Below are 26,500 nucleotides of genomic sequence, written 5' to 3' on the forward strand. Positions count from 1 at the left end.
CTGGTCACTCCCAAGCTCTTTTATGACACGTAAAGCTGAGTAGAAGAACCACCAGAGACAGAATAGGTATTTTGTAATTTCTCAACTTGAGACCAAATCCCGTACAGAAGCGCTCACTCGCACAGCTAAATTGGTCTAACTTTTCATACGGCAAAACTTCTTCTTTTATCTCGTCTCTCTTGCCCCCACCCTCCTTGTCCCTTTCTCCACAGCTGGGCAAAGGGAAAGATAAGAGAAATAATTTATTACTACTCCCCCTTTCTCCCAGCTCACTCCAGGTCCCTTTTGTTTATTATCTAAAGTCGGTTTTAGACGAGAAGCAGAGAAGATCTTCCCCCTTCACATTCTCAAAAGTAGGCACACAGTATTTGCAGACAACCAAGAGATAACAAATAAAGAACACTAGCTGTTTTGTAATCAATCAATCAATCAATCAATGTTTATTTATATAGCCCTAAATCACAAGTGTCTCAAAGGGCTGCACAAGCCACAACGACATCCTCGGTACAGAGCCCACATAAGGGCAAGGAAAAACTCACCCCAGTGGGACGTCGATGTGAATGACTATGAGAAACCTTGGAGAGGACCGCATATGTGGGTAACCCCCCCCCCCCCTCTCTAGGGGAGACCGAATGCAATGGATGTCGAGTGGGTCTAACATAGTATTGTGAGAGTACAGTCCATAGTGGATCCAACATAACAGTAAGAGTCCAGTCCACAGTGGGGTCAGCAGGAAACCATCCCGAGCGGAGACGGGTCAGCAGCGCAGAGATGTTCCCAACCGATACACAGGCGAGCGGTCCACCCCGGGTCCCGACCCCGGACAGCCAGCACCCCATCCATGGCCACCGGACCTGTGTGTCTCCCCCTCCACAACGGATAGGGCGGAGCAGAGGAGAAAAGAAAAGAAACGGCAGATCAACTGGTCTAAAAAAGGGGGGCTATTTAAAGGCTAGAGCAGGGGTCGGCAACCTTTACCAGTCAAAGAGCCATTTTGACCAGTTTCACAAATTATAGAGAACAATGGGAGCCGCAAAATTTTTTTGAAATTTTAAATGAATTAACATTGCATACAAAGTTTTTTCTTTGCTTTGTGCTATGTATAAACCAGGGGTCTCAGACACGCTGCCCACACCTTAATAAGGAATTTGACAGCTGGTACGACATTAAATGGATGGCGTTTGTCAGAGTCATGCGTGCATGCGTACCGTGATGGTACAGCATTTAGCACCCACCACAACCAGCGTGCCTGATCAGCCACACGTTGTATGGGGCTTCTGCTTGCTCACGTAGGTGACAGCAAGGCATACTTGGTCAACAACCACACAGGTTACACTGACGGTGGCGGTATAAAAAAAAGTTTAACACTCTTACTAATAATGCGCCACACTGTGAACCCACACCAAACAAGAATGACAAACACATTTCGGGAGAACATCTGCACCGTAACACAACATAAACACAACAGGACAAATACCCAGAATCCCATGCAGTCCTAACTCTTCCGGGATACATTATACACCCCCGCTACCAAACCCCGCCCACCTCAACCGACGCACAGAGAGAGAGGGGGGGGGGTTGATGTGTGAGGGATCAGGGTTGGGGTGGGGGCGGGGTTTGGTGGTAGCAGGGGTGTATAATGTAGCCCGGAAGAGTAAGGGCTGCATGGGTGTTTGTTCTGTTGTGTTTATGTTGTGTTAAGGTGCAGATGTTCTCCCGAAATGTGTTTGTCATTCTTGTTTGGTTTTGGTTCAAAGTGTGGCGCATTATTAGTAAGAGTGTTAAAGTTGTTTTATATGGTCACCGTCAGTGTAACCTGTCTAGCTGTTGACTAAGTATGCATTGCTGTCACGTACGTGTGCAAGCAGAAGATGTATATTGTATAACAAGTGTTGGACTGGCACGCTGTTAATACAGATTGTAGAGGACGCCAAATGTTGTACCATCATGGCACGCCCTTATTATAGCTGTAAGGGTGAAAATCGATGAATATTATTCCCGAAAGTTTTCTGCGAGAGGCACTGAAATCCGCAAGTCTCCCGGGAAAATTGCGGGGTTCAGCAAGTAAGCTGCTGAGCCGCATCAGAGTGATCAAAGAACCGCATGCGGCTCCGGAGCCGCGGGTTGCCGACCCCTGGGCTAGAGTATACAAATGAGTTTTAAGATGGGACTTAAATGCTTCTACTGAGGTAGCATCTCTAACTGTTACCGGGAGGGCATTCCATAGTACTGGAGTCCCAATAAAAAACGCTCTATAGCCCGCAGACTTTTTATGGGCTCTGGGAATCACTAATAAGCCGGAGTTCTTTGAAAGCAGATTTCTTGCCGGGACATATGGTACAATACAATCAGCAAGATAGGATGGAGCTAGACCTTGTAGTATTTTATACGTAAGTAGTAAAACCTTAAAGTCGCATCTTAAGTGCACAGGAAGCCAGTGCAGGTGAGCCAGTATAGGGGTAATATGATCAAACTTTCTTGTTCTTGTCAAAAGTCTAGCAGCCGCATTTTGTACCAACTGTAATCTTTTAATGCTAGACATAGGGAGACCCGAAAATAATACGTTTTAAGATGGGACTTAAATGCTTCACACAAATATGGATACATCTAATTATCTGCCTCCGTCACTAACTTGTTATTTTCCTTTGTAATCTCTGCCTACTGAGCCTATGGTACTGTTAAGTTACTGTGGCTCAATTTGCTTTCATTTTTTTTATGTTAATGTATTATTATTTAATATATATTATTGTTTTAGTTGCTTAAGAAATATTCCTGGCTCTGAATTTGCTCATTGCTATTTTTATGTTTTTGTGCATTATTTGTTGCCGTCATCGTTAAAGGAACAGGTTACTCATCAGTACTTGAGTCGTTTTTTCACAACATACTTTTGACTTTTACTCAAGTAAATATTTGGGTGACTACTCCTTACTTTTACTTGATTTACTTTCATCTCTAAAGTAACAGTACTCTTACTTGAGTACAATTTCTGGCTCCTCTACCCACCTCTGCGTGTGACCAGTCGTAAAAGTGTGTTTTGTATCTGCTTGTTCGGGATTAGAGAGGACCAAGTTCCATGCTACTTTTGGCCAATATATATATATATATATTATTAAACACATTTTTGTCTCAGCCAAAAAAGGGAGTCCGCTAAAACTGGGCCCGTCCTCTCTTTGTCTTCCAGGGTTTCACCTGAGCGGCACCGTCACTGAGCCCGCCTCCCCCTCAGAGCCGGAGGTCACCCACAAGGTGGCCATCAGCTTCGATCGTTGCAAAATAACCTCCGTCACCTGCGGCTGCGGGAACCGCGACATCTTCTACTGCGCCCACGTGGTGGCGCTGTCCCTGTACAGGATCCGCAAACCCGAACAGGTAAAAAAATGTTTGTGGTATATAAGCATTAAATTGTTCAACTTGTCATACATTTCAACTCATCAGCAACTTGATGTTTCTATCTTTGTCTTTAATGTAAAACAGACCATAATTAAGTGAAATTAGATCAACAGTTTTAATGGATGACAACATTCTCAGCGGGATGGGTGCTGTTGACATTTTAACCGATACGGTAACAATTACCGTTACCTGGGAATCGATACGGTACATTTTTGGTATTTTTATGTTTGTTAATAAATATATATATATATATTTTTTTTTTAAAAACACAAACATTTTTTATTGCGACATTAAAAAATTGCTGTGCAGTCATCTACATCTTGTTTTTAAATCACTTTTCTGAGTTTCAATTACAGTCGCAACTCCAAGACGTTGTAACACATGGCCCCCTATTGGTACTATAACAATCTACAAGGTTAATATATTTGGCTTCTCTTTCTTCCCCTCCACTTATCTGCTTTCTTTTGTATTTGAAGTTATCATGACATATATGTATTGTTGCATTTGACACAATTGTATTGTTGATAATAGAGGTAATTATTATTACAAACCCCGTTTCCATATGAGTTGGGAAATTGTGTTAGATGTAAATATAAACGGAATACAATGATTTACAAATCCTTTTCAACCCATATTCAATTGAATGCACTACAAAGACAACATATTTGATGTTCAAACTCATAAACTTTTTTTTTTTTTTTGCAAATAATAATTAACTTAGAATTTCATGGCTGCAACACGTGACAAAGTAGTTGGGAAAGGGCATGTTCACCACTGTGTTACATGGCCTTTCCTTTTAACAACACTCAGTAAATGTTTGGGAACTGAGGAAACTAATTGTTGAAGCTTTGAAAGTGGAATGATTTCCCATTCTTGTTTTATGTAGAGCTTCAGTCGTTCAACAGTATTTTAGGCTTCATAATGCGCCACACATTTTCAATGGGAGACAGGTCTGGACTGCAGGCGGACCAGGAAAGTACCCGCACTCTTTTACTATGAAGCCATGTTGATGTAACACGTGGCTTGGCATTGTCTTGCTGAAATAAGCAGGGGCGTCCATGGTAACGTTGCTTGGATGGCAACATATGTTGCTCCAAAACCTTTCAGCATTAATGGCGCCTTCACAGATGTGTAAGTTACCCATGTCTTGGGCACTAATACACCCCCATACCATCACACATGCTGCCATTTCCACTTTGCGCCTATAACAATCTGGATGGTTCTTTTCCTCTTTGGTCCGGAGGACACGACGTGCACAGTTTCCAAAAACAATTTGAAATGTGGACTCGTCAGACCACAGAACACTTTTCCACTTTGTATCAGTCCATCTTAGATGAGCTCAGGCCCAGCGAAGCCGACGGCGTTTCTGGGTGTTGTTGATAAACGGTTTTCGCCTTGCATAGGAGAGTTTTAACTTGCACTTACAGATGTAGCGACCAACTGTAGTTACTGACAGTGGGTTTCTGAAGTGTTCCTGAGCCCATGTGGTGATATCCTTTACACACTGATGTCGCTTGTTGATGCAGTACAGCCTGAGGGATGGAAGGTCACGGGCTTAGCTGCTTACGTGCAGTGATTTCTCCAGATTCTCTGAACCTTTTGATGATATTACGGAGCGTAGATGGTGAAATCCCTACATTCCTTGCAATAGCTGGTTGAGAAAGGTTTTTCTTAAACTGTTCAACAATTTGCTCACGCATTTGTTGACAAAGTGGTGACCCTCGCCCCATCCTTGTTTGTGAATGACTGAGCATTTCATGGAATCTACTTTTATACCTAATCATGGCACCCACCTGTTCCCAATTAGCCTGCACACCTGTGGGATGTTCCAAATAAGTGTTTGATGAGCATTCCTCAACTTTATCAGTATTTATTGCCACCTTTCCCAACTTCTTTGTCACGTGTCGCTGGCATCAAATTCTAAAGTTAATGATTATTTGCAAAAACAAAAATGTTTATGAGTTTGAACATCAAATATGTTGTCTTTGTAGCATATTTAACTGAATATGGCTTGAAAATGATTTGCAAATCATTGTATTCCGTTTATATTTACATCTAACACACTTTCCCAACTCATATGGAAACGGGGTTTCTACTATGGTGTGTTTATTTATTTATTTATTATGGCAAAAAAATTGCTTTGTTTTTTCTACGATACGGTCTTACTAATGGATATCAAGGTACTGCTGTTTTTGAAAAGTGTATCATGTAATACAGATCCTTGGTAGTAATTACAAGAATTAACATGCAAAAACAAAATGTTATGCTTTCATTCTGTTATTGTTGCAGGTGAAGCTCCGCTTGCCCATCTCCGAGACCCTGTTCCAGATGAACCGGGACCAGCTGCAGAAACTGGTCCAGTACCTGATCACAGCCCACCACACAGAGGTGCTGCCCACGGCTCAGAAGCTGGCAGATGAGATCCTCTCATCCAACTCTGAGATCAACCAGGTTCATGGTGAGACAACTTCCTTTATCGGGGTTGTTTTGGGGGGTTGAAAGGACAGTGTTGTATGTGGGAGACCACCTCTTCTGTTCAGGGATGTTTTTGTCAATCTTGACATAGATGGCATCCCTCACTCCTCTTCTGTACCATCCGTCCTCCCTGTCCAGAGTCTGGACATGTTTGTAGACCGAGGTGCAGGTAGAGGTAGACCCTGAGGTGCAGGTAGAGGTAGATCCTGAGGTGCAGGTAGAGGTAGACCTTGAGGTGCAGGTAGAGGTAGACCCTGAGGTGCAGGTAGAGGTAGACCCTGAGGTGCAGGTAGGGGTAGACCCTGAGGTGCAGATAGAGGTAGATTCTGAGGTGCAGGTAGGGGTAGACCCTGAGGTGCAGGTAGGGGTAGACCCTGAGGTGCAGGTAGAGGTAGACCCTGAGGTGCAGGTAGAGGTAGACCCTGAGGTGCAGGTAGGAGTAGACCCTGAGGTGCAGATAGAGGTAGATCCTGAGGTGCAGGGAGGGGTAGACCCTGAGGTGCAGGTAGGGGTAGACCCTGAGGTGCAGGTAGAGGTAGACCCTGAGGTGCAGGTAGGGTTAGACCCTGAGGTGCAGGTAGAGGTAGATCCTGAGGTGCAGGTAGAGGTAGACCCTGAGGTGCAGGTAGGAGTAGACCCTGAGGTGCAGGTAGAGGTAGACCCTGAGGTGCAGGTAGGAGTAGACCCTGAGGTGCAGGTAGGAGTAGACCCTGAGGTGCAGGTAGGGGTAGACCCTGAGGTGCAGGTAGAGGTAGACCCTGAGGTGCAGATAGGGGGCGGAGTCTAGGCTGTGCCATAGGTGGGCTTTCATCAAGTCATTCTCCTCAACTTATACTGGTTAGATCTAGTCTAGAAGCTAACTTAGACTGGTTAGATCTAGTCTAGAAGCTAACTTAGACTGGTTAGATCTCGTCTAGAAGCTAACTCAGACTGGCTAGATCTAGTCTAGAAGCTAACTTAGACTGGTTCGATCTAGTCTAGAAGCTAACTTAGACTTGTTAGATCTAATCAAGAAGCTAACTTAGACTGGTTAGATCTAGTCTAGAAGCTAACTTAGACTGGTTAGATCTAGTCTAGAAGCTAACACAGACTGGTTAGATCTAGTCTAGAAGCTAACTCAGACTGGTTAGATCTAGTCTAGAAGCTGGTGCCAAAGCCCACTATTTATACCCTAACTGTAGTTGGGGCTTTATCTTTGGCACCAGCACCTAGGCTTGTGCAGTATACCGGTACTAGTATAGTACCGCGATATTAATGAATCAAATTCGGTACTATACCGCCTCTAAAAAGCATTTTGGTGTAAAAAAGATAAAGGTGAAGTTATAACACTGAAACACCCTCAGAGGCTAACATCCATCCCCAATGTTTTAGCTACTTCTAAATCACTAATCCTGGTCTCCATGGCGACAAATAAAGTAAGTTTCTTACAAGTAGCATTATCACTGGAGGACGAGGACTAGCTCAACATGCTTCACTACACACCGTAGGAGGATACAATAGCTCACCGGTGTCACAATGTAAATAAACGCCATGGGTGGATCTACACCTGACATCCACTGTAATGATACAGAGTATAGGAGCGTATCTAGTCGATACTACTATGATTACATCGATATTTTTTTGGCATCACAACATCTTCTTTCGGTTTTAATAAATGTACGTATATTAGGAGGATACAATAGCTCACCGGCGTCACAATGTAAACAAACGCCATGGGTGGATCTACACCTGACATCCACTGTAATGATACCAAGTATCTAGTCGATACTACTATATTTTTTAGCATCACAAAATCGTTTTTTTAAATTTATATTATGTTTATAAAGTCAGTAAATACGTCCCTGGACACATGAGGACTTTGAATATGACCAATGTATGATACTGTAACTACTTGGTATCAGATCCATACCTAAATGTGTGGTATCATCCAAAACTAATGTCAAGTATCAAAGAAGAGAAGAATAAGTGATTATTACATTTTAACAGAAGTGTAGATAGAACATGTTAAAACAGAAAATAAGCAGATATTAACAGTAAATGAACAAGTGGATTGATAATGCATTTGTTACAGTTTGTCCCTCATAATGTGTACAAAATAATAGGTGTATAAATGACACAATATGTTACTGCATACGTCAGCAGACTAATTAGGAGTCTTTGTTTGTTTACTTACTACTAAAAGACAAGTTCACTATTTTATTTAAGGACTAAATGACAATAATAAACATATGTTTCATGTACACTAACATTTTTTGTTCCAATAAAGACAATAATGACATTTTTTGTGGTCCCCTTTATTTCGAAAAGTACCGGAAAATATCAAAATACATTTTGATACTGGTACCAAAATATTGGTATCAGGACAACACAACTTCCTATTGCGTACTCCTTACATGAATGTGACCTGTGCTTTTTTTTAGATGCTCGAGCTTCTCAAGTAAATCCAAGAAAGACAATTTTGTTTGACTACTTTATTATAAAATTTCCAATACAGTAGTGAGACAAACTGTATCCTATTCTAAAGGTTTGCTACCTTTTGGGGGGGGGGGGTATAGAACATGTTAAAACAGAACGCAAGCAGATATTAACAGTAAATGAACAAGTGGATTATTAATCCATTTTATACAGTTTGTCCCTCATAATGTGTACAAAATAATAGGTGTATAAATGACACAATATGTTACTGCATACATCAGCAGACTAATTAGGAGTCTTTGTTTGTTTACTTACTACTAAAAGACAAGTTCACTATTTTATTTAAGGACTAAATGGCAATAATAAACATATGTTTCATGTACTTTAAGACTTTTTGTTCAAATAAAGACAATAATGACATTTTTTGGGGTGCCCTTTATTTAGAAAAGTATGGAAATAACATTTATAAATGTATTTATATTGGTCTGGGGCACAACCCTACTAGCATCTAGTCTAGACCTGACCGACCTAAGTTGATGAGCAAGAAGTGATGAACCCGACTTCTAAGACCAAGTCCAGTTGATTGCCCAATGACCTGCTGGGTACTCTCCGTGTTTTTCAATGCTTTGCCGTCTGAAATGTTTGACATTTTTACGAGTACTTTCCTGCTGGAAAAGTCTCATCCCTGGAGCTGCACCCCGAGCGATATCTTCACAGCGACATGCCGACTTGAAACGTCCAGTCTGCGAACCCAGCGGCTGTGACACATCAGAGCCTCGCCGCTCCCGGAGGCTACAAAGACCTGGGGCTACAAAGACCGGGGGCTTCAAATGGCCCGTTTGATTACTGCTTCCTCTCTCCATTCTGGAGGCGTCATGGCGGTGGTCAGGAAGGCGATGGAAGGAGTGGATTGACAGGACAGGATGTGAAGAAAAAGATGGAGGAGAGTCGTAGGATGTAGGTGGCAGCAGGTAGCTAATTGCTTTGTAGATGTCGGGAACAGCGGGAGGCAGGGTGCAGGTAAAAAGGTGTTTAATGATTAAACCAAAAATAAACAAAAGGTGAGTGCCCCTAAGAAAAGGCATTGAAGCTTAGGGAAGGCTATGCAGAATGAAACTAAAACTGAACTGGCTACAAAGTAAACAAAAACAGAATGCTGGACGACAGCAAAGACTTACTGTGGAGCAAAGTTAATGTACATGACATGACAATCAACAATGTCCCCACAAAGAAGGATAAAAACAACTGAAATATTCTTGATTGCTAAAACAAAGTAGATGCGGGAAATATCGCTCAAAGGAAGACATAAAACTGTTACAGGAAAATACCAAAAAAAGAGAAAAAAACACCAAAATAGGAGCGCAAGACAAGAAGTAAAACATTACACACAGGAAAACAGCAAAAAAGTCCAAATAAGACAGGGTGTGATGTGACAGGTGGTGACAGTACACCTATTTTGAGACAAGAGCTATAGTCATGCATGCTTGGTTATGCTTTAAAGTCATATCCAACGACTTCTTACTGTCAACTGAGTTTAGTTTTTGAATGATTTCTGCTGGTGGTATGCCTCTGGGTTTTTTTTCAACACAAAAAATGTGCCTTAGCTCAAAAAAGGTTGAAAAACACTGTTCTATGGGGTGCAGGTCAGGACTCTGTGCAGGCCAGTCAAGTTAATAATTCTCCTCACTTTCAAAGCGATCCATAACCCCACCCCGTCATATCTCTCTGACCTTTCGGCCGCTCAGCCCTCTCATCTTTGGAACTCATTACCACCAGACCTTCGTTAACTTAGACTCAATATCCCTCTTCAAATCAAGACTCAAAACACACCTATTCCTGACTGCTTATTCATTGTAAATCTTATCAATCTTTGTTGGAGCATTCAAAGTTCCTTTCACTGGAACTAACTCCTGAAAACAACCCCGCACCATAATTCCTCCTCCACCAAATCTCACACTCGGCACAATGCAGTCGGAAATGTAGCGTCCTCCTGGCAACCTCCAAACCCAGACTGGTCCATCAGATTGCCAGATGGAAAAGTGTGATTCATCAGTCCAGAGAAGGCGTCTCCACTGCTCTAGAGTCCAGTGGTGATTTCCTTTACACCCCTGCATCCCACGCTTTGCATTGGACTTGGTGATGTATGGCTTAGATGCAGCTGCCCGGCCATGGAAACCCATTCCATGAAGCTCTCTGCGTACTGTAGGTGGGCTAATTGGAAGGTAGTTCTGTAGCATGTGACTGTGCAGAAAGTATTTGCACTATGCTGACCTCTGTCAGTTTACGTGGCCTACCACTTGGTGGCTGAGTTGCTGTTGTTCCCAAACTCTTCACATTTCTTACAATAAAGTTGACTTTGGAATATTTAGGAGCGAGGAAATTTCACGACTGGATTTGTTGCATCCTATGACAGTTCCACGCTGAAAATCACTGAGAGCAGCCCGTTCTTTCACAAATGTTTGTACAAACAGTCAAGTGCTTGATTTTTATACACCCGAAATCCTCCACACGACACCTGCGCTCCGGACAGGCTAACCTCCTCCAACCTCCCGAGGACAAAGCTACGAACAATGGGAGACCGTGGCTTTCTGCTCCGCCGCTCCCCAGTCTGTGGAACGCTCTCCCTGACCACCTGAGGGTGCCACAGACTGTGGACGCCTACGTGCTTGATTTTATACACCTGTGGGCCTAATCACTTGGTATCCTGGAGCATTCAAAGTTCCGTTCACTGAAACTAAGGGGCCTGCTCCGCCGCTCCCAGTCTGTGGAACGCTCTCCCTGACCACCTGAGGGCACCACAGACTGTGGATGCCTAAGTGCTTGATTTGATGCACCTGTGGGCCTAATCAGTTGGTATCCTGGAGCATTCAAAGTTCCGTTCACTGGAACTAAAGGGGCCGAGCCCAATTCGTGGAAAAACAACCCCGCACCATGATGACGGCCAAGTGGTTAGGACACCCGATTCTCATCATTTGGATGGCTGGCCAAATACTTTTGGCAATTAAGCGTATATGTCTGCTTCGTCCCGTCCGTTGATGTTGACATTCCCCAAGTCTCCGGGAAAGGAAACAGCACATTGTGTTTCCTGTCCAAGTTTGACAAGAGGAGGGAGGGTCATTGAGTCTTTGATTGAGGAATGTTTCCTGCGGTGTGGTTCTCCTCTCGCTTGATCAAAGCCCCCACTTTTAGCATTTCTTCATCCGTATTTAGAAACGTGACAGAAGAGAACAAAAAAGGTGAGTCCGAGGAGAGGTCAACATGGTGAATGAGGGGAAATCCTGGATAAGCGCAGGAAGTAGGGCGCTTTTCTAGTCAGGCCTTCTTTTAAAGTGAGATGCCAATGATCTGAAGTGACATGATGATTATTTACCCACCACATGTGGTTCCCCAGGTGCTCCCGATCCCACCGCCGGCGCCAGCATCGACGACGACAACTGCTGGCACCTGGACGAGGATCAAGTCCGGGAACAGGTCAAGCAGTTCCTGTCCCAGGGAGGCTACTACGGCTCTGGCAAGCAGCTCAATTCCATGTTTGCTAAGGTACTTGTTTAACTCCCAGCTTGACAGAGGTCCCAGGGCCCGATATTAACACTGGATTAGATGATCAGGGGTGACCCGAGCCGAACAACCTTCCCTAGTCATGGGGCAGAAAAAATGAAATCCAACCAGCACAGAAAGTCAACACACACAGTCACTTGAACACGCTGAACTTTGTGGATATTATCAAATAAACGTCTCTACACCGTAAAAAAAGTCAAAATTACACTCATTTAAATCCATTGCAAGGCATGATGGGAAAAAAGCAAAACACTCTCCACACTTGTCCATGTTTGACACATTTTAGCTGCTTGATATTTCTAATTATTTACACAACTTTAAAGAGGTCGTCATGGAAGTTGAACTTTAAAATACTCTTAATATTCAATAATTAAATATATATCCATTATTTATATATATATATATATATATATATATCTTAGTATCAGTACCAAAAATGGATTTCGATACTTTTCGGTACTTTTCGATACTTTTCTAAATAAAGGGACCACAAAAAAATTTCATTATTGTCTTTATTGTAACAAAAAATTGAATGTTGATTGAAGGAATGATTTGAATTTCAAATGTTTTGAATGTTAAAGATGGGAAACTGAACTGAATATAGAAATGATAAATATATTGAAACAGTTAGAATTAAGCTGTATGACTCATAGGTGTATGCACATTGTTACCCACAATGCATTGCCGCGACAGTCCTTCCTTTAGGGCTCATTTCAGACTAAATAAATGTTGTTCTCCCACCATAATTATATTTCCTGACAGTGTGCAACATTCCCTTGCAGTCAAGATTAGTTTCAAGCGGAACAAATCTAACCGTAAGTCAGAGTGGTTGGAAAAATTTCAGTGTTATAACTTCACTTTTATCTTTACTTTTTACACCAAAATGCGTCCATTCTCCCTTTTCTGTCTACACACTGTGTCTGCTTGTAAGTACTCTGTGTGTGTGCGCTGCCCAACATGCTCCTCTGCTCCTAAAACCAGCAATGTCGCGACCTGACAACGACAGGAGGGGCGGAGGATGGGGGACCGGTACTTTTTAGAGGCGGTATAGTACTGAATATGATTTAATAGTATGGCAGTACTATACCAAATACTGTACGTAATAAATTAATAAAATTCAGTTTTTCCGCTTAAATTCGTATTATTTCCACTTGTTTTACCGCTATAATGTGTGTACTTTTTGTCAAATGTATTAAAATGAAAGGAAATTGGTGCGATACATCTTAGGAACATTTTGGCCAATATTCTAAGTGAAAGCATAATAATTGTTTTAAATAAAAAAATAAAAAAATAAAAAAAAGAAGTAATTATTACAAAAAAATATATATAATGTCCTTTAAAAAAAAAAAAAAAAAAATTATTTTTTTAATCTGTCCTTTAAATAAAATAAAAATTTAACAAACAAACAAAAACAAAAACAAAACAAAAACAAACAAACAAACAAAAACAAAAAAAAAAACCCCAAAAAAAAAATATATATATATATATATATATATATATATATACAGTGGGGCAAAAAAGTATTTAGTCAGCCACCAATTGTGCAAGTTCTCCCACTTAAAATGATGACAGAGGTCTGTAATTTTCATCATAGGTACACTTCAACTGTGAGAGACAGAATGTGAAAAAAAATCCAGGAATTCACATTTGTAAATTATGGTGGAACATAAGTATTTGGTCACTTCAAACAAGGAAGATCTCTGGCTCTCACAGACCTGTAACTTCTTCTTTAAGTAGCTCTTCTGTCCTCCACTCGTTACCTGTATTAATGGCACCTGTTTGAACTCGCTATCTGTATAAAAGACACCTGTCCACAGCCTCAAACAGTCAGACTCCAAACTTCACTATGGCCAAGACCAAAGAGCTGTCGAAGGACACCAGGAAAATAATTGTAGACCTGCACCAGACTGTGAAGAGTGAATCTACAATAGGCAAGCAGCTTGGTGTAAAAAAATCAACTGTAGGAGCAATTATCAGAAAATGGAAGACGTACAAGACCACTGATAATCTCCCTCGATCTGGGGCTCCACGCAAGATCTTATCCCGTGGGGTCAAAATGATCATGAGAACGGTGAGCAAAAATCCCAGAACCACACGGGGGGACCTGGTGAATGACCTGCAGAGAGCTGGGACCAAAGTAACAAAGGTTACCATCAGTAACACACTACGCCAACAGGGAATCAAATCCTGCAGTGCCAGACGTGTCCCCCTGCTTAAGCCAGTGCATGTCCAGGCCCGTCTGAAGTTTGCCAGAGAGCACATAGATGATACAGCAGAGGATTGGGAGAATGTCATGTGGTCAGATTAAACCAAAATAGAACTTTTTGGTATAAACTCAACTCGTCGTGTTTGGAGGAAGAAGAATACTGAGTTGCATCCCGAAAACACTATACCTACTGTGAAGCATGGGGGTGGAAACATCATGCTTTGGGGCTGTTTTTCTGCTAAGGGGACAGGCTGACTGATCCGTGTTAAGGAAAGAATGAATGGGGCCATGTATCGTGAGATTTTGAGCCAAAACCTCCTTCCATCAGTGAGAGCTTTGAAGATGAAACGTGGCTGGGTCTTCCAGCATGACAATGATCCCAAACACACCGCCCGGGCAACGAAGGAGTGGTTCTGTAAGAAGCATTTGAAAGTCCTGGAGTGGCCTAGCCAGTCTCCAGACCTCAACCCCATAGAAAATCTGTGGAGGAAGTTGAAAGTCCGTGTTGCTCGGCGACAGCCCCAAAACATCACTGCTCTCGAGAAGATCTGCATGGAGGAATGGGCCAAAATACCAGCTACTGTGTGTGCAAACCTGGTAAAGACCTATAGTAATCGTTTGACCTCTGTTATTGCCAACAAAGGTTATATTACAAAGTATTGAGTTGAATTTTTGTTATTGACCAAATACTTATTTTCCACCTTAATTTACAAATAAATTCTTTAAAAATCCTACAATGTGAATTTTTGGATTTTTTTTTCACATTCTGTCTCTCACAGTTGAAGTGTACCTATGATGAAAATTACAGACCTCTGTCATCATTTTAAGTGGGAGAACTTACACAATTGGTGGCTGACTAAATACTTTTTTGCCCCACTGTATATATATATATCCATCCATCCATCCATCTTCTTCCGCTTATCCGAGGTCGGGTCGCGGGGGCAGCAGCCTAAGCAGGGAAGCCCAGACTTCCCTCTCCCCAGCCACTTCGTCCAGCTCTTCCCGTGGGACCCCGAGGCGTTCCCAGGCCAGCCGGGAGACATAGTCTTCCCAACGTGTCCTGGGTCTTCCCCGCGGCCTCCTACCGGTCGGACGTGCCCTAAACACCTCCCTAGGGAGGAGTTCGAGTGGCATCCTGACCAGATGCCCGAACCACCTCATCTGGCTCCTCTCGATGTGGAGGAGCAGCGGCTTTACTTTGAGCTCCTCCCGGATGGCAGAGCTTCTCACCCTATCTCTAAGGGAGAGCCCCGACACCCGGCGGAGGAAACTCATTTCGGCCGCTTGTACCCGTGATCTTGTCCTTTCGGTCATAACCCAAAGCTCATGACCATAGGTGAGGATGGGAACATAGATCGACCGGTAAATTGAGAGCTTTGCCTTCCGGCTCAGCTCCTTCTTCACTACAACGGATCGATACAGCGTCCGCATTACTGAAGACGCCGCACCGATCCGCCTGTCGATCTCACGATCCACTCTTCCCCCACTCGTGAACAAGACTCCGAGGTACTTGAACTCCTCCACTTGGGGCAAGATCTCCTCCCCAACCCGGAGATGGCACTCCACCCTTTTCCGGGCGAGAACCATGGACTCAGACTTGGAGGAGCTGATTCTCATCCCAGTCGCTTCACACTCAGCTGCGAACCGATCCAGTGAGAGCTAAAGATCCTGGCCACATGAAGCCATCAGGACCACATCATCTGCAAAAAGCAGAGACTTAATCCTGCATCCACCAAACCAGATCCCCTCAACGCCTTGACTGCGCCTAGAAATTCTGTCCATAAAAGTTATGAACAGAATCGGTGACAAAGGGCAGCCTTGGCGGAGTCCAACCCTCACTGGAAACGTGTCCGACTTACTACCGGCCATGCGGACCAAGCTCTGTCACTGATCATACAGGGAGCGGACTGCCACAATCAGACAGTCTGATACCCCGTACTCTCTGAGCACTCCCCACAGGACTTCCCGAGGGACACGGTCGAATGCCTTCTCCAAGTCTACAAAACACATGTAGACTGGTTGGGCAAACTCCCATGCACCCTCAAGGACCCTGCCGAGAGTATAGAGCTGGTCCACAGTCCCACGACCAGGACGAAAACCACACTGTTCCTCCTGAATCCGAGGTTCGACTATCCGGCGTAGCCTCCTCTCCAGTACACCTGAATAGACCTTACCGGGAAGGCTGAGGAGTGTGATCCCACGATAGTTAGAACACACCCTCCGGTTCCCCTTCTTAAAGAGAGGAACCACCACCCCGGTCTGCCAATCCAGTGGTACCGCCCCCGATGTCCACGCGATGCTGCAGAGTCTTGTCAACCAAGACAGCCCCACAGCATCCAGAGCCTTAAGGAACTCCGGGGCGGTTCTCATCTACCCCCGGGGCCTTGCCACCGAGGAGCTTTTTAACTACCTCAGCAACCTCAGCCCCAGAAATAGGAGAGCCCACCACAGACTCCCCAGGCACTGCTTCCTCATAGGAAGACGTGTTGGTGGGATTGAGGAGGTCTTCGAAGTATTCCCTCCACCGATCCACAACATCCGCAGTCGAGGTCAGCAGAACACCATCCTCGCCATACACGGTGTTGATAGTGCACTGCTTCCCCTTCCTGAGGCGGCGGATGGTGGTCCAGAATTGCTTCGAAGCCGTCCGGAAGTCGTTTTCCATGGCCTCACCGAACTCCTCCCATGTCCGAGTTTTTGCCTCTGCGACCGCTGAAGCCGCACACCGCTTGGCCTGTCGGTACTTGTCCGCTGCCTCAGGAGTCCTATGAGCCAAAAGAACCCGATAGGACTCCTTCTTCAGCTTGACGGCATCCCTCACCGCCGGTGTCCACCAACGGGTTCTAGGATTACCGCCACGACAAGCACCAACTACCTTGTGGCCACAGCTCCAATCAGCCGCCTCGACAATGGAGGCGCGGAACATGGTCCATTCGGACTCAATGTCCAGCACCTCCCTCGTGACATGTTCAAAGTTCTTCCGGAGGTGGGAATTGAAACTCTCTCTGACAGGAGACTCTGCCAGATGTTCCCAGCAAACCCTCACAATGCGTTTGGGCCTGCCAGGTCTGTCCGGCATCCTCCCCCACCATCGCAGCCAACTCACCACCAGGTGGTGATCGGTAGAAAGCTCCGCCCCTCTCTTCACCCGAGTGTCCAAAACATGAGGCCACAAATCCGATGACACAACTACAAAGTCGATCATGGAACCGCGGCCTAGGGTGTCCTGGTGCCAAGTGCACATATGGACACCCTTATGTTTGAACATGGTGTTCGTTATGGACAATCTGTGACGGGCACAAAAGTCCAATAACAAAACACCACTCGGGTTCAGATCCGGGCAGCCATTCTTCCCAATCACGCCTCTCCAGGTTTCACTGTCGCTGCCAACATGAGCATTGAAGTCCCCCAGTAGAACGAGGGAATCACCCGGGGGAGCACTCTCAAGTACTCCCTCGAGTGAATCCAAAAAGGGTGGGTACTCTGAGCTGCGGTTTGGCGCGTAAGCGCAAACCACAGTCAGGACCCGTTCCCCCACCCGAAGGCGGAGGGAAGCTACCCTCTCGTCCACCGGGTTGAACTCCAACGTACAGGCTCTGAGCCGGGGGGAAACAAGAATTGCCACCCCAGCCCGTTGCCTCTCACTGCCGGCAACGCCAGAGTGGAAGAGAGTCCAGCCCCTTTCGAGAGAACTGGTTCCAGAGCCCTTGCTGTGCGTCGAAGTGAGTCCGACTATATCTAGCCGGAACTTCTCCACCTCGCGCACTAGCTCAGGCTCCTCCCCCCCCCAGCGAGGTGACGTTCCACGTCCCAAGAGCTAGCTTCTGTAGCCGAGGATCGGACCGCCAAGTGCCCTGCCCTCGGCTGCCGCCCAGCTCACATTGCACCTGACCTCTATGACCCCTGCTATGGGTGGTGAGCCCATTGGAGGGGGGACCCACGTTGCCTCTTCGGGCTGTGCCCGGCCGGGCCCCATGGGGACAGGCCCAGCCACCAGGCGCTCGCCATCGTGCCCCACCTCGGGACCTGGCTCCAGAGGGGGGCCCCGGTGACCCGCGTCCGGGCAAGGGAAATCTGCGTTGTTTGTTTGTTTTCTTCATAAAGGTCTTCGAGCTGCTCTTTGTCTGATCCCTCACCTAGGACCAGTTTGTCTTGGGAGACCCTACCAGGGGGCATAAAGCCCCCGGACAACATAGCTCCTAGGATCATTGGGACACGCAAACTCCTCTACCACGTTAAGGTGGCAGCTCAGAGAGGAGTATATATATATATATATATATATATATATATATATATATATATTTTATTTTTTATTTTTTTTCAGAAAGGACGGATCCATAAATAATAATAATAATAATAATAAAATATATATATAATTTTTTTGTTTTTTACACTTTTTTAAATTATAGAAAGGACAGATTTTTAAAAAATTATTAAAAAAGTTTAAAAATATATATTTACTTTTTTTTTTTTGGATCCTTCCTTTCTGAAATCAAAAAATATATATACATATTTTATTTTTTATTTATTTTTTGTTTTTTATATATATATATATATATATTTTTTTAAATCTGTTCTTTTTAAAATTGAAAAAAAGAAGTTTTTTTTTTATTATTATTTTATTAATTATAATTATTTTTAATCTGTCCTTTCTAAAATAAAAAAAAAGTTAAAAAAAAAAAAAAAAAAATTATATATATACCGTATTTTCCGCACCATAAGGCGCCCTGGGTTATAAGCCGCGCCTTCAATGAACAGCATATTTCAAAACTTTGTCCACCTATAAGCCGCCCCGTGTTGTAAGCCGCATCTAACTGCGCTAAAGGAATGTCAAAAAAACAGTCAGATAGGTCAGTCAAACTTTAATAATATATTAAAAACCAGCGTTCTAACAACTCTGTTCACTCCCAAAATGTACGCAAATGTGCAATCACAAACATAGTAAAATTCAAAATAGTGCAGAGCAATAGCAACATAATGTTGCTCGAACGTTAATGTCACAACACACAAAATAAACATAACGCTCACTTTCTGAAGTTATTCTTCATTCATAAATCCCTCGAATTCTTCTCCTTCGGTGTCCGAATTGAAAAGTTGGGCGAATGTGGGATCCAAAATGGCCGGCTCCGTCTCGTCGAAGTAATCGGAGTCAGTGTCGCTGTTGTCCAGCAGTTCTGTGAATCCTGCCTTCCGGAAAGCTCGGACCACAGTTGTGACCGAAATATCTGCCCAGGCATTTACGATCCACTGGCAGATGTTGGCGTATGTCGTCCGGCGCTGTCTCCCTGTCTTAGTGAAGGTGTGTTCGCCTTCGGTCATCCATTGTTCCCACGCAGTTAGCAGTCTAGCTTCGAATGCCCTGTTGACACCAATATCTAGCGGCTGGAGGTTTTTTGTCAATCCACCCGGAATGACGGCGAGTATTGAATTAAGCGCGTAAGCGTGTCTCTTAATGTGATGTTATGAGCTAGCAAATATAACAACTACACTACCCAGCATGCAACGATAGTGACGAGCATGCGCGGTAGCCCTGAGAAGCGTTGTTGTATGCTGGCAGTTAGAATGTGGTTATGAGCACGCTGTGAGTAAACGTTGAGAACTCAGTTAACACGCCTCGTCTGCATTATTTATAATTAGACAGACAACACACTTAATAGGAGCCATTTTGGGGTCTTTACATAAACACACAAATGGAAATGAAACGTCACATATCCCAGCATGCACCGCGCGCTTCTTCTTCTTCTACGGGGAAAAAAGATGGCGGCTGTTTACCGTAGTTGCGAGACCGAAACTTTATGAAAATTAATATTAATATTAACCCATATATAAGGCGCACCGGATTATAAGGCGCACTGTCAGCTTTTGAGAAAATTTGTGGTTTTTAGGTGCGCCTTATAGTGCGGAAAATACGGTATATATAATTTTTTTTTTTTTTTTTTTTTTTTAAAGTTTCAGAAAGGACGGTTCCAAAAAAAAAAAAAAAAAAGCAAATATATATTTTTAAACTGTTTTAATAATTTTTTTTTAAATCTGTCCTTTCTAAAATTTAAAAAAGTGTAAAAAACAAAAAAATAATATTCATATATATATATATATATATATATATATATATATAATGAATGGATCTCCAAACCTCTTTGCAGGTGCGTGAGATGCTCCGGATGCGAGACTCCAACGGCGCCCGGATGCTGACCCTCATAACGGAGCAGTTTATGGCGGATCCCCGACTGTCGCTATGGAGACAGCAAGGCACGGGCATGACGGACAAATGCCGGCAGCTTTGGGACGAGCTGGGTGAGTAACGTTGGAGGCAGAAGGTTTCTGATGAAGACATGAGCAGTGACTAAAGATCTGGTATTGGATTGAGTGTTTGGCTCATGTGATCCAGAGTGACACGCTAACATAAGACACAGCTAATGAATGTGCAACACACTGCCTCTCTGGAGCAGCCTGCTGGTCTTCCTTCCCTCTGATGAGTGATAGCAGGTGCAAACCATGAGGCACAGAGTTGTTTTATATATATATATATATATATTATTATAGTTATAAATATATAAAACAACAGGACAGGAGTTATCATAATCGTCTCATTTTTAAATGTTCCAATAAAAAGGAGATTTGATCATTAAAAACAATGGATATTTATTAACACACACAAAAGTACTAGAAGTAGTATCGTTGAATACTGGTATCGATTCCCATGTATCGATAATTAGTATCGTACCAATTCAAATGTGAAAGGTACCCATCCCTACCGACGTGCAACATAATATTTGTGTATATATGATATGTAAATATATATGTACATATATAATATATGTGTATATATACATATATTTACATATGTGTGTGTGTGTATATATCTATGTATATGTATGTGTACATATATATGTATGTATGTAAGTGTATATATACTGTGTATATATACACACACATATATACTGTATATATATATATATATATATATATATATATATATATATATATATATATATATATGTATGTATATATATATATATATGTGTGTGTATATATATGTTGGTCTATATTTATTTTCTTCTGTTTCCTTAAAGTTAATAAGGATACAATGCAATGCAGAGGTGTACTTATAACAATTTTATAGACACATGATACTAGTTATAGTCGTGGGGCGCAACATGATTTCTTCTCCCTGTGAGGGACGTAACAGAACATAATAAAACTCTCCAAGGACCAACATTCAAATACAGTAGCGTAGTAGGCCTAAGTAGTCATTAAAAGCAAGACGGAGGCTTCATTTAAGACGTATATTTTACTATTTCTGGCCACAGTAACATTACACACAGTTTGAACAGTAACACTGTGTTTGAATATTTAAATGAGTGATTTTGTTTTTAAGTTGCAGTCTGACAACAATGTTATTAAAGTTATTCTTTGTTCTAAGTTGATCTATATTTATTATGATTCTTTTAATATTAATAAGGATACAACGCAATGCAGAAGTGTACTTATAACAATTTTATAGACACATGATACTATTTATAGTAGTGATTTTTTTTTTTTAAGTTACAAACTGAAAACAGTGTTATTAAAGTTATTCTTTGTTTTACATTGATCTATATTTATTTTTCTGTTTCCTTTAATGTTAATAAGGATACAACGCAATGCAGAGGTGTACTTATAACAATTTTATAGACACATGATACTATTTATAGTCGTAATTTTTTTTTCAGTTACAGACTAAAAACAATCTAATTAAAGTTATTATTTGTTCTAAGTTGATCCATATTCATTTTCTTCTGTTTCCTTTAATATTACTAAGGATACATGGCAATGCAGAGGCGTACTTAGAACAATTTTAAAGACACATGATACTATTTATAGTTGTGGCGGATAGTGGGGGTTGGGCACAAGAACATAATAAAACTCTCCAAGTACCAACATTCAAATACAGTAGCGTAGTAGGCCTAAGTAGTCATTAAAAACAAGGCAGACGTATATTTGATTATTTTTGGCCACTGTAACGTTACACAGTTTGAACAATAACACTGTGTTTGAGTATTTAACAAAAAAAATTTTTTGGTTTGAGAATCCCTGCTCCTAACCCGACTGCTGCCGCCCCCCCAGGTGCCTTGTGGGTGTGCGTGGTGCTGAACCCGCACTGCAAGGGCGAGGAGAAGAGCGGCTGGGTGAAGCAGCTGAAGAAGTGGAGCGACATGGACGTCTGCCCGCTGGAGGACGGCAACTACGGCAGCGAGCTACCCAACATCACCAACGCTCTACCGCAGAGCCACCTGGCCCAGGGTCCGCACGCTCACCTGCAACACACCAGGAGTATGTTTGAGGGTACTGAGCGTGTGCCGTGTTCCACAGACTCCCTGTCCAGGCCCAGGAGGACCGTGTTCAGCCGGGCCGTGGAGGCCTGCAGCCTGCACTGGCAGGGCAGCCACCTGCAGAGAATCATCAGCAGTGACTACTACATGTCTGCCTCCTACCACCGGGACCAGGACCGCCTGCTCTTCAACCCCCAGGGCCTTCCCCTATGGCTGGGTACGCACACACGCATGCACACCCTGGAGGAAATGTTTACATTTATTCACCCACTCCACTAAATTCCTCAATATATTAGTCCATTATAATTACACAAATGCAAATATAAAGGATCACGCATCTTTGAAGTGGTCTTGAGACTGCTTGGGTTTAGGTTTAGGTTTAGGTTTAGACTACCGCAACTGATGAAAGTCAGAGGACAAAGCTCCGAATTATGGGAGACCGTGGGCTTTCTGGTACGCCGCTCCCAGTTTGTGGAACGCTCTCCCTGACCCCCTGAGGGCGCCACAGACTGTGAACGCTTTTAAAAAAGGCTTAAAAAACGTTATTTTTTAAAAAAGCCTTTTTTTTTTTTTTTTTTAGATACATGTGTGCTAGTTCTAGCTCAGTGATTCTCAACCTTGTTGGGAGGTACCGAACCCCAGCAGTATCATATGCGCATTCACCAAACCCTTCTTTAGTGAACAATAAAAGGTTTTTGGGTTTTTTTCAAATTCAAGACAAAGTTAAATGGTTTTCTTTTACTGGTGCACAAAATGAACCACAACAAATTACACACCTGCAAATCAGATGGAAAATTAGAGGGAACATTGAGGGTATACATAATACGCCAATAGGGAGAAGTTTTTATTTACACGATGAGTCGGGTGTGTCTCGACCTCCGCCGAACCCCAAAGCTCCGAACTATGGGAGACCGGGCTTTCTGCTCCGCCACTCCCAGTCTGTGGAATGCTCTTCCTGACCCCCTGAGGGTGCAACAGACTGTGAATGATTTTTTTAAAAAGCTTTAAAACCCTTGTTGTAAAAAAAAGCCTTTATTTTAGATATATATGTGCTAGTTCTAGCTATTAAGCGGTTTTAGTTTTTTTACTATTTATTTTACTTGTTGGGGGCAGCTATTTGTGGTTCTAGCATTGTTGTTTTGTTTTTGTTTTGTTTTTTAAATGCACTGTAGCACTTTGAGGTTGTTTGCTCAATTTTAAGCGCTTTTTTTACTCTACAACACTACAAAGAACTGCTCACCCCCAAATCCTCCACACGACTCCGAACAGGCTAACCACCTCCAACCTTCAAGGACAAAGCTCCGAACTATGGGAGACCGGGCTTTCTGCGCCGCCGCTCCCAGTCTGTGTAACGCTCTCCCTGACCACCTGAGGGCGCCACAGACTGTGAACGCTTTTAAAAAAGGCTTAAAAACCCTTATTTTTTAAAAAAGCCTTTTTTTCTTCTTTTTTTTTTAGATAAGTGTGTGCTAGTTCTAGCTCAATGGTTCTCAACCTTGTTGGGAGGTACCGAACCTCAGCATGTTTCATATGCGCATTCACCAAACCCTTCTTTAATTCTTTAGTGAACAATAAAAGTTTTTGGTTTTTTTTTCAAATTCAAGACAAAGTTATATGTTGTTTTTTTAACTGGTGCACAAAATGAACCACAACAAATTACACACCTGCAAATCAGATGGAAAATTAGAGGGAACATTGAAGGTATATATAATACGCCGATAGGGAGAAGTTTTTATTTACACGATGAGTCGGGCGTGTCTTGACCTCCGCCGAACCCTTGAGGCCGACTCACCGAACCCCTAGGGTTCGATTGAATCCAGGTTAAGAACCGCTCCCAATCTGTAGAACGCTCTCCCTGACCACCTGAGGGTACCACAGACTGGGAATGCTTTTTAAAAAGGCTTAAAAACCCTTCTTTTTAAAAAAGCCTTTTTTTTCCCTTTTTTTTTTAGATATATGTGTGCTAGTTCTAGCTATTAGGCTGTTCTAGTTTTTATTTTTTTTACAATTTATTTTACTTGTTGGGGGCAGCTATTTGTGGTTCTAGTGTTGTTGTTTTGTTTTTTAAATGCACTGTAGCACTTTGAGATTGTTTGCTCAATGTAAAGCATTTTTTTTACTCTACAACACTACAAAGAACTGCTCAGCCCCAAATCCTCCGGACTGGCTAACCTCCTCCAACCTTCGAGGACAAAGCTCTGAACTATGGGAGACCGGGCTTTCTGCTCCGCTGCTCCCAGTCTGTGGAACGCTCTCCCTGACCACCTGAGGGTGCCACAGACTGTGGATGCTTTTTTTAAAAAAAGGCTTAAAACCCCTTTTTTTTTTTTTACTTTTTTTTTTAGATATACTATGTGTGCTAGTTCTAGCTATTAGGCTGTTCTAGTTTTTATTTTTTTTACTATTTATTTTACTTGTTGGGGCAGCTATTTGTGGTTGTAGCGTTGTTGTTTTGTTTTTGTTTTTTTTAAATGCATTTTACAAATAAAATCAAAACAGCTGTTTTGGTCGGGGGGAAAGGGTTAACCCAACACACCTTCTCAGCATCTGTTGGATTCCAAACATTACGGCCGCCGGCGAAGAAAAACCCTGAAATCAGCAACACCGTTTTATAAGCCGCGGGATGCAAAGCGTAGGAAAATAGTCCGGAATTGACTGCACTTATTTTGTGTGTACAAACATCATGAATGACGTCTCAGGAAATGACCTAATTGTGCTGATGTAAGATGTTTTCAGTTTGAAGCGTGTATTTTGCCACTTCCTGTGTAACAAAAGGTGTGTTGAACACCGTGTCTCCTGACAGACCACGTACCCACCGCCTGCGCCCGGGTCGACGCCCTGCGTTCCCACGGCTACTCCAGGGAAGCCCTGCGGCTGGCGGTGGCCATCATCAACACGCTCCGCCTCCTGCAACAGCGAGAGATGGACATCTACAAGCACCAAAAGAAAGGTAACAACTCTTAGGGGTCGACCTGAAAATGTTCTTTTATGAATTTATTATGGGTCTACCTGAAACTGTGAGCAAATCTGTTAGGTCAAAAGTATACATACATTCGTCTGACCATAGAACTTTCCTCCAGAAGGTCTTATCTTTGTCCATGTGATGTCAGATGAAACAAAAATGGAGCTGTTTGGCCACAATACCCAGCAATATGTTTGGAGGAGAAAAGGTGAGGCCTTTAAACCCAGGAACACCATGCCTACCGATGATGTCACCTTATCGATGGGAAAATGGATTTTCAGATCATATGATTTGCCTGAGCAGCTAGGAGACGCCGACAGTAACGAGCGGTAGAAAATGGATTAGAAATGACGGATTTAAAAAAAATTATAATAATAATAATTTAAATTAGAAAAAAATAATTTTAGAAAGGACAGATATAAAATATATATATATATATATATATATATATATATATATATATATATATATATATATATATATAATTTGTATTTGTTTGTTTTTTAAACTTTTTTTTATTTTAAAAAGGACGGATTTAAAAAATGGGCTTCACGGTGGAAGAGGGGTTAGTGCATCTGCCTCACAATACGAAGGTCCTGGGATAAGTTGATTGGCAACACTAAATTGGCCCTAGTGTGTGGATGTGAGTGTGAATGTTGTCTGTCTATCTGTGTTGGCCCTGCGATGAGGTGGCGACTTGTCCAGGGTGTACCCCGCCTTCCGCCCGATTGTAGCTGAGATAGGCTCCAGCGCCCCCCGCGACCCCAAAGGGAATAAGCGGTAGGAAATGGATGGATGGATGGATTTAAAAAATAACATTTTTATTTTATTTTAGAAAGGACAGATTTAAAAAAAAAAATTTTAAAAATAAATAAATATATATATATATATATATATATTTTCTTAATGATATATATATATATATATATATATATATATATATATATATATATATATATATATATATATATATATATATATATATATATAAATAAAATTATTTTTTTAATGTTTTTTTTTTTACACTTAATTTTAGAAAGGACAGATTTAAAAAAAAATATACATATATATATATATATATATATGTATATATATATATATATATATATATATATATATATAAAATATATATATATATATATATAAATATATTTCTATTTTTTTAATGATTATTTATTTAAA

The 26,500-nt window shown here is 42.3% G+C and overlaps 1 protein-coding gene across 2 annotated transcripts in view; it reads left to right on the plus strand.

Annotated features, from left to right (window-relative positions):
- Positions 1–26,500, plus strand: part of zswim5 (zinc finger, SWIM-type containing 5) — a 136,128-nt gene that overhangs the window by 88,081 nt on the left and 21,547 nt on the right. Inside the window, exons 2-8 of one of the 2 annotated variants that reach the window (XM_061936277.2) lie at positions 3,182–3,369; positions 5,680–5,848; positions 11,672–11,820; positions 20,188–20,338; positions 22,151–22,327; positions 22,397–22,573; positions 25,160–25,306. In XM_061936277.2, the coding sequence (XP_061792261.2) occupies positions 3,182–3,369; positions 5,680–5,848; positions 11,672–11,820; positions 20,188–20,338; positions 22,151–22,327; positions 22,397–22,573; positions 25,160–25,306 (1,158 nt within the window). Of the gene's footprint in view, positions 1–3,181; positions 3,370–5,679; positions 5,849–11,671; positions 11,821–20,187; positions 20,339–22,150; positions 22,574–25,159; positions 25,307–26,500 lie in introns of both variants that reach the window. The other variant, XM_072912828.1, reaches the window with a different exon arrangement.

Source organism: Nerophis lumbriciformis, linkage group LG03, assembly GCF_033978685.3.
Source record: "Nerophis lumbriciformis linkage group LG03, RoL_Nlum_v2.1, whole genome shotgun sequence".
In the NCBI taxonomy this organism is placed as follows: domain Eukaryota; kingdom Metazoa; phylum Chordata; class Actinopteri; order Syngnathiformes; family Syngnathidae; genus Nerophis; species Nerophis lumbriciformis.